General features: G+C 48.2%; 1 protein-coding gene across 2 annotated transcripts in view; it reads left to right on the forward strand.

Annotated features, from left to right (window-relative positions):
- The window catches only part of CCNI (cyclin I), a 431,201-nt gene extending 419,594 nt beyond the window's left edge, over positions 1–11,607 (forward strand). For both annotated transcript variants that reach the window (XM_078676373.1, XM_078676374.1), the window contains 2 exons: positions 9,366–9,596; positions 9,992–11,607. In XM_078676373.1, coding sequence (XP_078532499.1) covers positions 9,366–9,596; positions 9,992–10,444 — 684 coding nt within the window. In that variant the 3' untranslated portion in view covers positions 10,445–11,607. The remainder of the gene's footprint in view (positions 1–9,365; positions 9,597–9,991) is intronic.
- Positions 11,608–15,556: the final 3,949 nt, after the last annotated feature.

The raw sequence follows: 15,556 nt of genomic DNA on the forward strand, positions 1-15,556 counted from the left end.
CCCTATCTTCCCGGCAGAGAACTCCGTTCCACCTATTCGGCCCTTCTTGCTATTCCCCGCTTTAAAAAACAGAAAGCGGGTGGATCTAGATTTGCTGTCTTGGCTCCCACCTTCTGGAACTCCCTCCCTACTGCCTTGCGCACTTCTCCTTCCTACCTCCTGTTCCGGAAGAACCTTAAAACCTTCCTCTTCACGCAAGCCTTCCTGACATAGACTTCTCCTGTCACCGCCGCCCACCGTCCGCCACTAGCGCCATGAAACCGCCTGGTAAACGAGCGCTGTACAAATGTTTTTAAATTCAAATTCAATGATGTTCTTCACCTGTGGTCGTACCAATTACTTCGTGGGAATCCACCTGTTCACATGTCAGGTCATATATGGCACGAAGGGGCCTATGGTCGCTTTCGACTCTGTCATCCACGGTGAAATTGCAAAGTTTGTGAGCCAGTCCTTCATTGGTAAAGATATAATCTATAGTGGAGACGTTCCTAAAGGTCGGATTAGCGGTCCATGCGGGCTGGCTCATTTCTTGTTTCCCGTGGGTGCATTGCAGCTTATAGTTTGCGAGGAGTTCGATCAAAGGGGCTGACTTCTTACTTGGGGGTGCCACAGGGATCAGATCCAGGCCTCTCAGGGTAAAGTCACCCGCTATTATTACATCATGGTGCTGGCAGCTTAATAGTAGGTCTTCCAGAGCGATGGTCAGTGTTTCTAGGACATGAGGGGATTGATGTTTTGCTGGATTGAAATAGCAGTTGATAAATAAAAGCGGGCGAGGTGTTTGATCCGCTCTCATCCCTTCTATTGTGATGGTTTGCAGGTCAGGTGACTTCAGATTTAGTTCTTTTACATTAAATTTGCAAGCATGGCTTACGAAGATGGAAAGTCCCCCGGACGGGCGACCAAAGATTGTCCTTTTGGTTGCTGATTTAAAATGTTCGTAAAAGCCAGCTATTGGGGTCGTTGACCTTGCCCAGGTCTCCTGAATACACAATATGTCCCCCTGTGCAAGGTAATCAAGAGTGGTAGTGTCCCTGAAAATATTACGTAGCTCCGCGATGTTCCATGAGATGATATTTAGCTTGCAATCTTGGCTCCCTAACGGGTTTACGCAGGCTCTGTTTTCATGGGTGTAAGCAGGGTTATGGGCCCGGTCTCCATGTGTCCTCCATGTGAACCAGTCCTTGCTGAGGCCGCAGAACTCTACGCTGCTTTTCTTTTAGCAGGATTTTTATTTTTAGCGGGGTTCTTGGCCTACTTGATTTCAGTCCCCCGTCTGGGCTGGTAGATTTTGTGCCTTTGAGAACAGAGATAGGTTCTTGAAGGCCGTAATGAGGTCTGAGGACATATGGGTATTTTGGTGCCCTGGGGGCGATGACTTCAATGCCCCATTCTGCCAGTTGTATTACTTCATTGAGGACAACCTGTTGGGCTTGCTGATTCGCAAATCCGACTATGGTGGAGTCGCCGTGGGTGTCTCTCTCCAGGCTCTTGAACATCACCCATTCGATCATCTCCGAGGTGATATGTGCCAGGGAGTCAATATGGCCAAAGAGTCAGACAATATTGGACCTGTTCAGAGTGTCAAAGGAGCCTGTGGCTGTGTATCTAGGAGTAAACAGCAGCTCATGTATTTCTGATGAATTTTTATACTCTGTGGAGCACCGTTTTACCACTTCTCCCAAGGACGTGGGCCTCCGATGAATTGAGGGTAAAGGATTTTTATTATGTCTCCTGTCTGCTGTCTGTCTGACGCTACAATTGATAACCCTGCCTCTCTTGACGATCCTTGCCGCTCGTCGTTGGTTGCATTCTGATGTGGGAGGTTTTTGAATGTGGCTCCTAGCTGCTGGCTACCAGGTGCCTCAGTTGGTTGCCCTACCAGACAAGACGGTCCCAATTGCGCCCCCTGGTTTAGTGCAAGATTTGCTTCTATCTTACGTTGGAGTGCCCACGCAGTAGGGCCAGTGGCGCTGGGTTGTGCGTCGATTACCACCTGTGGAGACCTAAATTGAGCCTCCACATTGGCTTGTACCTCCAAATGAGGGATTTGATGTCTGTGGGTCTCGCATGGGACGGGAGGTGCTTCTCTGGGCTTGTCAGTCTTAGATACGTGTTTAGGGATGAAAATGGGAAAGGCTGGGTTAAGACTACTTTTAATTTCATGCACGCCAGTGGTTAGTGTGACTGGTGGTATGTTCCTGCTTTTAACTTTAGATTTCTTTAGTTGTTTCTTTAGTCTTTTTTTTGGCTCTCCTTGACAGCGGAGCATTTACACTAGCCGGAGCACCTTTGGCCTTCTCCGAGGGAGGTATGGTAATGGATGAATCGTCACTTTCGGTGTCGTGGTCCAAGACCACAAGGTCCCCACTCCCTCGTTCTGCCAAAATGAAATTACTGCTCGGCCCTACCGGTGGATCTTTAGGTGAGCTAATAGCCGCAGTGCAATGGTGGGTCATTTCCTCCTGCACTTTGGTCAGAGCTGGTAAGTTTTGTGTGGCTTGTACTTGAGGAGAGCTCTCACCCAGACCCTTGGCTAGTGCAAGCATGTCTTTTAAAACTGCGGGTAGACTTGCCCATTTTTCTATAATTGCGGCACAAGAGTTAATATTTGCCGCATGGGCATGTTGAACGTCGAATAGAGCCTCTAGCTTTGCCAATTTGTCATCTTGGCGCACCACGTGTTGGGCAATTGAATGCAGGAGATCAACTTGAACTTCCATCTTCGTGGACTGCCAAAGTAAGGCCCTAGCCATTGTCTCTTGAACTTCTCTTATTACGGTCAAGTTTAAATCTATGACAGTGGGTCCGTCAGTGGGTCCATCGATGGGGTCTTGATGTTGTGTCAAGCCCAAGGGGCTCCATTCCTCCGTCTGTGATGTTCTCATACCACTCATTCTACCTGAATTTATAGGTGTAGCTTCAAGTGTGCGTTCTATTGACTGTTCTAATTTTTGTAGGAACGATGCCGTTAGCGCGACCATACCCGGAGAGGTCGACTTCGTTATTATCCGGGGTGTCTCCGTTGTACTCAGGCGCTTCCCAGTGCTCTTTGGGGAAGAGGGTGTGGTGGCCACGTTTTGCTATCTGTCTCCGCGTTTGCCCCAGCAGTGGGTCTTGTGTGAACATCTGCTGTAATCCTTAACGGGCTCTTCACCATAGCAGAGGCTGGGGCCATGCTTCCGGGCTTCCGATTTTTTCGGTGTTGGCAAGCTCACTGGAATGAAGGCCCATCCGAACTTGGTTGGGCTTTGGATTATCGCTGCCCTCAGGACCTGGTAGTCTCGCGTCCGGGACAGTCTGGCCACTGGGTACCTGAAAGAATTGAGTAATGAGACCTTGTGGGAGGGAATTGCCAGAGATTGAGTCCTGGGATTTTTGGGTGCTAGTGCTTCTAGTTACTCTTCTTTGTGCCGCATTTTTAGGGTTCATCTCCACCCCCTCCTCCTCCATGCAAGACTTGGTCTTTCTGAGCGTCATCCCTTAGGAGTCTTTATCTTGAGCTCTGCGTGGTAAAGTTCGTTTGCTGTGGCCTTCTTGAAGGGGTCTTTCACCTTAGGGAGCCTTGTATTTCTTGTGTGTGTCTAGTTTATATGTGTCTGGCTCTCCACACAAACTGTATGTGGTCTGCGTCTCTACAGGGGGAGAGAGGGGTGGCAAGCGGTGCACACAGGGGGGCCGCAGGCTGGGGGACCTAGTCGAGCAACCTCTTGGCCCACAACCTCGGCTCTTACTTCGCGGCCGCCTCTAATGGCGGCCGCGCTCGCCACCACCACTTACCTCCCACACTGGCTGCTCAGACGGCTCCAAATGGCCCCCAGGCCAGTGCCAGTACTCCGAGTGGTCCCGGCTCCGGATATTACAGATGCTCCAGTGCCCGCAGCTCTTGGGCGCGGCTGAGGTGTCTATGCTGCACAACCACTACTCAGCTGCGGCAGCTGGGCCACGCCGCCCCTCCACACGCCGCTCCCCGGGATGCACTACGGCGCGGCACTGTGCTCCGCAGTCGCGGGCTCCGGACGGCTGCACAGCTTCACGACAGTCGTGGAGTTGGAGTTGGAATCCGGCAGAAAGCCCTGAACCCCCCGAGACCGGGGTTCGGCTAGACACGGCTGAAAACGGCTTGGCGCGGCAGCTGCAGCTCAGCACTCGGAGCTCACGCAGCTCGCTGCTCTCTCCCTCTCGACTCCCGGCTCACAAATCGCTCTTCTCTCTGGATTTAACATAGCAACTATGGACATTTGGGGGTCAGTCCTAGATGCTCTGAAACACATCCATCCTTACACACTGGCGTTTGTGCAGGAAGTTAGTAGCAGTGGGGGGAAAGTACCTTCCCTGAGGTATACTGAAGCCTACCGCACTATGGTTTCGAAGATGTGCCTTAAGAGCTACTCCCTGGATCCAAGGGTGCAGGATTGGTAGCCAGTGGAGAGGGCATGTAGTACCCACTTGCCAGAGTTAAGAATGAGCTAACCATCCACTGGATAGTCACCGCCTTGGTGAGTACTGTGCATCTACAGCCACGCATTCTTCAAACAATTTCTGTTACTTATCATGTAAGCATCTCTTTGTTGCATGTAGTGCTGTAGATTCACATGTCCCACCCTCCTCTCTGGAAGTCAGTTGCAATTTTTTGTTTCATAGACAGATATATTATCCAGTGGCGGTCGCCACTGAGTAGTTATAGTTAGTTCGGCTTTTCCATAGGAAATGTGTTTTTTGTGATGCTAATAACTTTGGCACAGTTTGACAAATCTCTTCGAAACGTTTCAAAAAGCTGCTACTTCTTGACTAGTTTGTGCATGGAAAGTTTCAGGGTGATCTGTCTAGCGGGGGCAGAGAAAAAAGGGGTCGCAACTCACAAAATCCGCATCCATTTTCCATAGACTTCTTTAGACCTGGCTACAGCAAAAACTGCGTAACAGATTTACACCTTATGTCATTTGAGATGTTATCTGTGATGTTAAAATGATATCACGGTGTTAGGAGTGATGTAATATGTGAGGTCATAAGCAGTGCATGGCAGGGGCGCAAGTTATAGTTAGCTCTGCTAACTTTAACTGGTAAATTTCAGGTTTTTTTTTTAAATGTTAATGTGACTGGCCTATTTACCTAAATATAACGTTACCTTAGCCTTTGTGTGTTTTATCTCCGTAGTCTCATTTATTTTTTCAGGCTCTGCATGGAATTAAATACCATGTACGGAAGTTATGTTTGGACCGTTGGAATCTTTTTTAAATTTTGATTTCCAACTGCCTTTACTGCAGATTGCTTCTTAAAGGCCCTTCCTGTAAATTGCTTCCTAGTGGCAATTCCTCCAGATTACTTATTGCTAGAACTGGGGGTCTCTAGTTGGCAGAGCTAGGTACCTTTGGCCAAGTAGGGAGCCTTGCTTCTAGTCAGGGTAAGGGGGCTACACTCCTAAATAACCCCTGCTCACTCCCTTGGTAGCTTGGTACGAGCAGGTAGACTTATCTCAGAGGCAGTGTGTAAAGCATTTGTGAACACATACAGTAATACAGTGAAAACACTACAGATGGACACCACACAGATTTTATAAAAATAAGTAATCTTTATATAGACTTAACGCAAGACCCAAACGACAAAAATCCACAATTCTGTAATCCAAAATAGATTTAAAAATGGTAAAAGTAGCTTAGTTCAAGGTTGATGGTAAATGCAACACGTTTCTCACAAAGTACCTTAAATGCATAACGCAAAACAAACAAAAGCGTCGCAGGGAGAGTGATGCGCCGGTTCCTTGCTTCGGGGGAAGCAATGCTTCTGTTCCTCAGTGCTTGTGCAAAGTAGGCGATGCGTCTGTTTCTTACCGGAGAGGTGGTGATGCGTCGATCTTACTGTGTTCCAGTTACGATGTGACAAGATTGCGCTTCAATGCGTTGGGACAATCTGGTGTGATGCGAGGAGATGGCGCCCTTGATGTGATGCGACGACTTGAAGACGATGCGTGCACACCCCACGACCGTGCGGCGAACTCTGTAACTTCTGAGCCGCGGCAGGCCCTGCGACACGCTTCTCTGGTGATGCGACGACGACCCTTACGGTGGCGACACGCTTCTCCAGTGATGCGACGACAAACAGCTGCGACAGAGATGCGCTTTGCCAGTGATGCAGCAGCGACCTTTGCGGCGGCGACACGCTTCTCCGATGATGTGACGGCATCAGCTGCGATGGCGTCCCACTTCTCGTTGAGTTGCTCTCCCAGCTCCTAACAATTTGCAGACAGAATCTCCAGCAAGGGAATTCAGGGTGGAGCTGGTGGTGAAGTCTTGAATCCCTGAGACTTCAGCAGGAGGCAAGCACAGTTCAAGCCCTTGGAGATTCTTCAAGATGATGAAAGTTCAATAAAAGGTCTTTCCCCTTTCCTTGGCAATTAAGTAACCACTGCAGGCCAACCCCAGAAAATAGCACACTGGCACAGGGGCAGTCAAATCCTTCAGCTTCCTTGGTTTCTTCTCCTTGGCAAAGGTCCGTCTTGATTCCCAGAAGTGATCTAAAGTCTTGGGGTCTGAGCCCCAATTTTTATACTAGTAAATCCTTTGTCCTCTGAAGGCAGAGGGTGCCTGTTCCTAGTTAAAACCAGTTCTGTGCAGCTTCCTGGCAGGAGGTGGAGACAGCATTGTTGAAAGCAGACCTGGCTCAGGTAGCTGAAAGAAAATCTCCTCCCCTACTCTATTCTATGAGGGCTCAGGGGAGTGACAGGAAATCTCCGCCCCCCACTCTCTATTTAGTCAAGGTCCTATTCAGCTCAGCCCTGACTCATCAGACTGTTGGAGCTTAAGCCCTCCTGTCACTCACAAACCAGACATGCAATACACAACCTAGCAGAGGCAGGCTGGATGGTTAGGTAAGAAAGTACCTACTTTCTAAAAGGATATTTTCAAACACAGAATGTAAAAATCACCTTCACTAAAAGATGTGTTTTAACATTCTGAGTTCGTTTTTCTTCAATGTTCCCTGGTTCAGTTAGGATTATAAGATGTTATAATCAAACTGCCCATTCTGGCCTATTGGGACAGGAAGCCTTGCAATAGTAAAAAATTAAATTTGCTGTAATTCACTACCAGGACATGCCACACACACCAGGGCATGTCCTACCTTTTACTTACAATGCACTCTGCCCTCGGGCCTACCTTAGGGGTGGCTAACTTGTAGAAAGAGGAAGGTTTAGGAACTGGTAAGTGGGTGCACATACCAAGTCGACATGGCAGTACTAAACTGCACACAGGCTCTGCAATGGCAGGCCTGAGACACATTTTACCAGCTGCTTCTGTGGGTGGCACAATCAGCGCTGCAAGCCCACTAACAGCATTTAATCTACAGGCCCTGGGCACACATGGTGCACTGTACTAGGGTCTGACAAGTAAATCAAACAAGCCAGTCATGGAGTCACTAATCCATTACAATACTTAACCATAGGGAGCACTTGCACTTGCACTGAATAGCAGTGGCACAGTGCCCAAAGCATCTAAAACCAGCAAAACATATAAAAACCAGAGGAGACAACAGAATAAAACGGAAGCGAGACTCACGCCAATGGTACCAGGTCTAACACGCATCATGACCCCTTCTGAAAATTGCTTGATTTTAGCATTTTCTGGAGCTTGCTTGCTAGCAGTCGGGGCTCCTGTGAGAGGACTTTACAGACTTGCAATAGTATGCAACTGTCTTAGCAGGAGTGTTATTGAGGATAAGATTCCCAAGTTTTCTGGTTTGATGACAAATTGAAAGGCAATTTTGCCAGGATTTCCAACCCTTCTTTACATTGCATCTAAATATAAAGCCATTTTTATGGTGGAGCTTCAATGCAGATTTTAAAATGCAATAGAACCACCCTTATTTTCTTTTGATTTCTTACGTCAGTGTTTGTCCTTATTGCAGCAATATATCATCGACTCAAAAGCAACCAATCACTGTCTCCCTCAATCTTCCTCAGAGCATGTGTTACTGCAGGGGTGTTTGTTTGAACAATCAGACTTGAGATATGAGCATGATCACCCAACTGCTCATTTTGTAGGGTATATGCAATAGATCCGAAGGTAATACACGATTTCCTTTTTTAAAATAATGAAGAAAATGTATAAAAAGTGAATGGGTAGAAACAACTAATCTAAATCATGAACTGTCTACATCGTAAACATTGACTTGGGGATCATCAATTGCAGAATTACTCCTAAAATCTTTAACAATAGTCTGTGTGTATATCTGTGTCTGTGTGTCTGTTTGTGTCTGTATGTCTGTTTCGGCGCACACGCACTCATGCACACAGGCCACATTCATCAAGAATGTTTGCATCAATAGTTAGAGTTAGACATGTTACAAATAGGGCACTAGTTTTTTCCCACGATGCCTTTAGCTGTTGGCAAAAGCACCTGAGTTTGTTTTGGACCTGCCTTCCCTAACATAGATGCTGAATTAGTGTGAAAAGGTGCCCTAAACTAAAGTAATAAACCAAGAGTAGGGCAGTGTACCTCATCTTAGCTGGTAGTTATGGCGAATGTTGAGCAGGTACCACTAAGAAGTTGTGGTCACTGGACTTTGAAAGTGTAGATTTCCTTGCAGCGTTTACTCCTGTCGTGGTTTAGTAAAAACGTGTGAATATAATGTATATTTCAAGAAACATTCATTTGTATGGTTAGTATGAAAAAACTGACTGCCCACATTTACTTCTAAGGCAACACTGCTTGTGAGGGGTGGGAAATGCAAAGTAGTCCAGATGTTGTGGTTGCAGTTGCTTTTTCTAGTTTGGGTTGTAGTGTTAATTTACATGTAAATAATTCTGTTAGTGGTTGAGTTTGGAATGTTACCTTGTTTTTATCAATTTGTAAAATTGTCGGTGTCAACTATAGGAATGTATCAAATGATTAATTATGACATCTATGTTATACCCATTGATATCCACAGTGCCCTACACCTTAATGCAAACTTCAGATTGTATTTTCCTCCCATCAAGTGCAATGCCATGGTCCGTGTCATTCAGGCACATAGGACCTACTGCTGGTCAAAACTAAAGAAACCAACTTGTAAGCTTCCGGCCACCCTAAATAAGCAGTGCAATATTTTGGTATAGTCCAGTGAATTTCGGTGGTCTCTGTCGTGGTCTTGGCATGATTCCCAGGGTTTACTGAGACCTTGCTTTATCATAATTTGCCATTCAGCTTGACGTCGTAGCAAGAAGTAGGACACTGTTTGTAGGCCCACACACACATGTAGGCTATTGCTTGGCTTGCCAGGACTTGAATTTCTCATACAAAGGTCAGCAATATGTAGTTACTCACTTAAGTAAACACGCTGCCTCTAAAAGCTGTACTAGTAACTTTTTCCTAATTGTCTTTTATTTCCAGTTCCATGCGGTTGCCCTGAGCGTCAATTCTCAGCTGATAGCTGGCTTGCCAATGATGAACCCATCCCAACATGTGGCAGTTCTCACGACCCAACTGTTGCAATGCATGGCCTGCTCCCAACTTCTGCAGTTCAAGGGTTCCATGTTGGCACTGGCTATAATCAGCCTGGAAGTTGAAAAACTCCGTCCTGATTGGCTTGCTCTCACTCTCGAGTTGCTGCAGAAAGTGAAGGTAACAGCGTTTGCCCATTTCATTCATGCCATCTTACACTTTTTTGTCACTCTTGCATAGTGCAGAAACTCTATTCAGCACCTCAGGTAGCCACAATTATGTTTTACAGCGAGATCAAAAATCTGATTGTAGGTCTTTGAAACTATGCCTTTCATTGCATCCACTTGTTTGCATATTCTTTCTAAGCACGTTGTTGGTATTGTGGATACTAGCAGCGAGCACACACAAAAGACATCTGTGTGTCCTAAATGTTTTACTATCTACCTTAAAAGTAATTCTTTCTCAATGGTAATTTCTCCCAAAAAGGATTAATAAAACTAGGATCTTCTTTTAATGAGAATACGTAATTGTGTTAACCTTCATTTGTTTTTCTGTATTCTTTCTTTTATATCCAGATGGACAGTTCACAGCTGATCCATTGTCGAGAGCTTGTGGCACTACATCTTTCCAACCTGAAGGCTTGCCTGCCTCCCAATGCTGTATACATCTATGATCCCCTTAAGCAAACCCTGGTCACCTGCAATAGAGGAGTGTTTAGATGCCACCCCTCCTCTATTTCAGGACCCAGAGTACCCAAAGACAACCGACCAGAAGTGCCAGTCAACGGTACAGCCCTCTTCCGACGCCTGCCAGACCCTGCTGGATGTAAACAAAATTCTGCTAAGCGCAAAGTTGAAGAAATGGAAGTGGACGACTTCTACGATGGAATCAAACGACTCTACAATGAAGACAGCACTGCTGAGATTGGGGGAATGGAAGGTGTAGCTGCAGGGTGTGGTACTGTCTTATCAAGGCAAGAGGGCAGTGTTTCTCCCTGTCCACCTTTGCAGACTGTCTCAGTCATGTAGCCACAAAGGAACTGGCAGACCCATTGTAGAAGACTTTTTTTCCCCCTCCATTTTACAACATCCAATATCAGGCAGAATTTTTGAAGAGCATACCTTGCCCAGGCTAAAAAAGGGAGCAATCTATTTTCCATGTTTTCTTGTGCTTCTAATTATAGTTCAACGATTACCTAAGCACCTAATAAAAAAGTTTTAAAAAACAATTATAAAAGAACATATGTATAAAAAAAATGGACAAAAGACCCAAAAACCAAATAACAAAAAAAGTAGCGAATTGTTTTACTTTCTGGTCCCCTGTTCGTTCCAGTGTTTTTTCGCCAGTGTGTGTAATGTAACCTTTCTCCCAAAGTTCACATTTACCACGCATCCAAACAATTTAGCTTAATTGTCATTCAACCCCGTTTCCCTGTACGTACTCTCCTCTTTCTGTGTATTGTGCATGAAGAGTACTCTTATCTATCACTACAAAATATTCATAGACAAAAAAATTACTTTGGTGTACAAAGTTGTTTGTTATAATATTTTAAGTGATTTTTAATGATTTGCAAAATATGCTGGCCAAGTGTCTGACATGTTAGTGGACTGCACTGGTTAGACATGTAATTAGGTTTGATGTTTACTGCCTACATTTTTCAAGTTTCTCTTGCGAGTAGCTCAGTTGTGTTCATTTACCATTTCAAAGGTTGATCACTCAATTGTAATGTTTTCAACACTAAAGTTAAGAAAGTTGGTATGCTAATCTTACACTACTTTTGCCAAGTACGAAATATGGTTGCAGAAAATTACCTTTTCTTTTTATATTCTTAATTGACAAAGCGTTAACATCAATTAATACTCTATACTTTGAAACAAATGTTTGACTTTAAGCAGGTGAAAATGTATTTCCTTAACTTCTTATTTGTTACAGCACAAAGTTACTGCTGCTTGTTCAACTATTGCAAACGGTTGTATTACCCTTTAATTTTAACATGTGCCAATCCCCTTTGTTGCTTCCTTCTAACCAAATGGAACTTTTAAAGCGTGTACTAAATTTGAATGCACATTTCTTTTTCCTGCATTGCCTTATCCTCCTCCTTGATCGCTCCCGGCAGTCTGTGGAAGGTACTGCTGTCAAATCCATTGTACCCATGAATGCTCTTCTGGTAGCAATAAAAAGTTGTCCTTGCTCTCTGGTTCTGTAGTATGGTTTTTTAAGCCAAGATGACAGTGTGATAGTAATAAATGTGGCAGGAAATATAGTTTATTTGAAATAGGTATAGATCGTTGATGGCTAGAAATAGAAATGATAATAAAACACAGCAGATATTTACCATTCATTTAACGTAAACGGAATATACCTTTTGTATCTGTAAGAAACACGTAGTGATAGATTCCTTACCTTAGAATTACCCCCAGGCATCAGACTGGATCCGGAAAGTTTTTCGTCAGCAGTACCCCTGCCCGTCGGTAGGTGTCGTCGTGCGGCTCCGCATGCGTAGTTGGCGCCAAGATGACGTCACCGGAGCTACTTAGACGCACCCACACGCGCTGACGTCAGTTCTTTCTTTTTCCACGCCAGCAAGCGCAGATCCGGGAAGAGCAAGTACCCCCCCAATCACTGACTGAGTTTTTTGAGGCATTTTACCTCATCTTTTCGAGCCGATCGACTCCAGGTGTCGTAGGGATGCCCGGGTTCAAGAACTGTGGAGTCTGTCACTACATGATGTCGGTGACAGACCCACACCGCGTGTATCTCTACTGCCTGGGGCGCGACCACGCGCCTCTCGAGTTCCCGGTCCCGTGGGAGGTCGATGGGCCGGTCGCGGAGTCATCACCATCATTCTTCTGGATCGAAGTCTTCGCACTCTGAGTTAGGTAAGTTGAAGCATTCCAAGAAGAAGTCAAAGAAGCATCGTCGCTCTTCGACTTCCGTCGCGGCTGAGGGTGAGGGCGGTGCCACCCCCGCGGCGCCACCCCCGCGGCTCCGGCGGAGCCTGCAACGTCGCCCCCAGTCTACCCCCCCTTCCCGGGTGTGGGGGCGATGCCTGCCCAGGTGCAAGAGTTTCTTGCTGCTGCCATGGCCCGACTCCTTGAGCCGTCTGGCCCCGCCGGTGCGCCTGTGGGCCCGACGGGGTTCCTGCTTTGCCATCTCCTGCGGCTCCGGCCCCCAAGGATCCGGGATCGGATCCCGATCTCCGCCAGTTGACCTAGGGACATCTCCACCGGCGCCGATCTCCCCGGCACGGCTTCCAACGTCGCCCTCTGCTCGGGACAACGTCGTCCTCAGGTTTAGCCCAGACACTGTGCCGGATCGACGCTGCCAGACGCCGATACAGACGCCGATGGGCCCTTTTGTGCCCTATGTCCCTCCTCCTTATTTTGAGCCTGTTCCACAGACTTCGGAGGAATGGGAGGACTGGGAGGGGTCTGAGGACCCTCTAGCACAGGACTGTGCTTATGATCAGGACTGGGCAGAGGATTTGGGGGGCCAGTTGTCTTGACACCTCACCTGACCTTGTCATGCTGTCTCCTCCCACCGTGGCTATGGAGGAGGGAGCCAGTTATGCAGTGGTGTTGCGCGTAGGGTGGCCGAGGCTCTCCACCTTGAACTCCCTACGGTGGCCGTCAGGACTAACCTCATGACATAAGTGGTCCAACCGGCGGCTACCTCTTCGGAGCCCTTGCTGCCTTTTAATGAAGCACTATCTGACGTTCTTTTGGGCACCTGGTCCAGCCCCAACACAGGGGTTCCTGTGGATAGGACCGTGGCCCAACGCCATCGCTCGGCTCTGGGCGACCCCTCTCTTCCTTACCCAACACCCCACCCCGGAGAGCTTGGTTGTCCAAGCCTCTACATCCCAGAGCACGTTCCCTACCGTACCTCCAGATAGGGAATCCAAGAAGTTGGATCAGTTTGATAAGAAACTGTTTTTATCTGCCAGCTTAGGGCTGCGGTCGGTGAACACTGCATGCCTCTTGGGCCGTCATACCCACTCTCTGTGGGACACGGTTGCGCAGGTGCTGCCTAACTGCCCGGAGGAGGCCCAGGTAGTTCTTTCCCAGGCGATTGCGGCCGGGAGAGACTCAGCAAAGTTCACCATACGTTGTGGGCTGGACACCGCCGACTCACTGGGCAGGTCGATTTCCACAACTGTGGCGCTTCGGCCACGCCTGGTTGAGGACAACTAGCTTCTCAGAGGATGTCCAGAACACTCTGATTGACATGCCCTTTGATGGCATTCGTCTTTTTGGCCATAAGGCAAATAGTGCATTGGAGCGCTTCAAGGACTCCCGTGCTACGGCGAAGTCCTTGGGCCGCGCGGCCTCCTCCTCCTTCTGCTTTTTGTTCCTTTCGTGGCCACGGAAGGGGCGCCCCACAGCGTTCGCAGAGCCACAGGCCACAGCAACAACCTCAGCATGGTCGCGGGCGTGAGAACCGCTGAGGCAGTAGAGGGGGCCAGCGGGCGGGTCAGTCCACTTCACCACCGCAGCATCCACATCTAAGCCTTCCTCGTCCGACCTTTCAGGCCCATCAGACGCCAGTGGGTGGACTAATACGCCATCATCACCACCAATGGCGCAACATCACTTCGGACAAGTGGGTGCTGCAAATTATCCGAAGGTCCTACTCCCTCCCCTTCAAGACAACCCCTCCAGGCATGCCACCTCAGTACCACCGCATGTCAGGGGATCACTTGGTGCTTCTCCAGTAGGAAGTTGCTGCTCTCTTGGCCAAGGGGGCCATTGAGCGCATTCCGATGCCAGAAATAGGTCGTGGTTGTTATTCCCACTACTTTCTGGTTCCAAAGACAATGGCCTGCGTCCTATCTTAGACCTTTGGAACGTCAATCACTTCCTCCGCAAGGAGAAGTTCAAGATGCTCACACTTGCTCAGGTCTTGACTGCCCTAGACCCACAAGACTGGATGGTGGCGTTGGACTTGCAGGACACCGATTTTCATATTCCCGTCCTGCCTGCCCACAGGCACTACCTGCGATTCATGGTAGACCACAAGCATTTTCAGTTTACTGTACTCCACTTTGGCCTTACCAGTGCCCCTCGGGTGTTCACGAATGTGATGGCGGTGGTCGCAGCTCATCTGCGCAGATCAGGTGTTACAGTCTTCCTCTATATCGACGACTGGCTGTTGAAGGCGGGCTCGCCCCAGGCAATTGTCTCCCACCCCCAGACTACGGCCGACCGCCTGCATTTGCTTTGGTTCTCCATCAACGTGCCAAAGTCGCACCTGATTCCCTCACAGAAGTTCCTTTTCATCGGAGCAGTTCTGGACTCGGCGCAGTTTCGGGTTTATCCTCCAGAGCAGCGAGTCTGGGACATTCAGGCTATTATTCCGATCTTTCAGCCTCTGTCCCGGGTTTTGGTCAGGATGACCCTTCGACTACTGGGTCTGATGGCCTCCGGCATCCTGCTGGTGGATCAAACCCGATGGCATATGCAGGCTCTGCAGTGGGACCTGAAGTTCCAATGGGCACAGCATCAGGGCAACCTGTCTGATCACGTCCAGATCTCGGAGGGCACTGCATGGCAATTGCAGTCGTGGCATACGAATCGCGATTGGGTCAATGGCAGATCCCTCTCCCTTCCCCAACCTGAACATACAGTTGTGACGGATTCGTCCCTTCTGGGATGGGGTGGCCTTATGGGGAGGCGGAGATCAGAGGCCTCTGGTCTTTGGCGGAGTCTAAGCTCCACATCAACCTTCTGGGGCTTTGGATGATCTGACTTGCACTGAAGGCATTCCTTCCGTCTGTAATGGGGAGAGTAGTGCAGGTGTTCACCGACAACACCACCATCATGTGGTACTGCAACAAACAGGGCGGCGTGGGGTTGTGGACCCTTTGCCAAGAGGCTCTGCGCCACTGGACTTGGCTGGAACATCAGGGAGTGTCCCTGGTGGTTCAACACCTGGCAGGTTCTCTGAACGCCAGGGCTGACTAACTCAGCCGCTGGTGCATGATGGGTCAGAAATGGCGTCAGAACTAGGACGTGGCGCAAGGTCTCTTTCAGCAATGGAGAGCCTTGGTTAGATCTATTCGCCACCGAAGAGAATACGAAATATCATCACTTCTGCACGTTAGAATTTCCAAGACGACACTCGCTCGGCTACGCTTTTTG

The sequence above is a fragment of the Lissotriton helveticus genome, chromosome 2_1 (assembly GCF_964261635.1).
Source record: "Lissotriton helveticus chromosome 2_1, aLisHel1.1, whole genome shotgun sequence".
NCBI classification, from domain to species: Eukaryota; Metazoa; Chordata; class Amphibia; order Caudata; family Salamandridae; genus Lissotriton; species Lissotriton helveticus.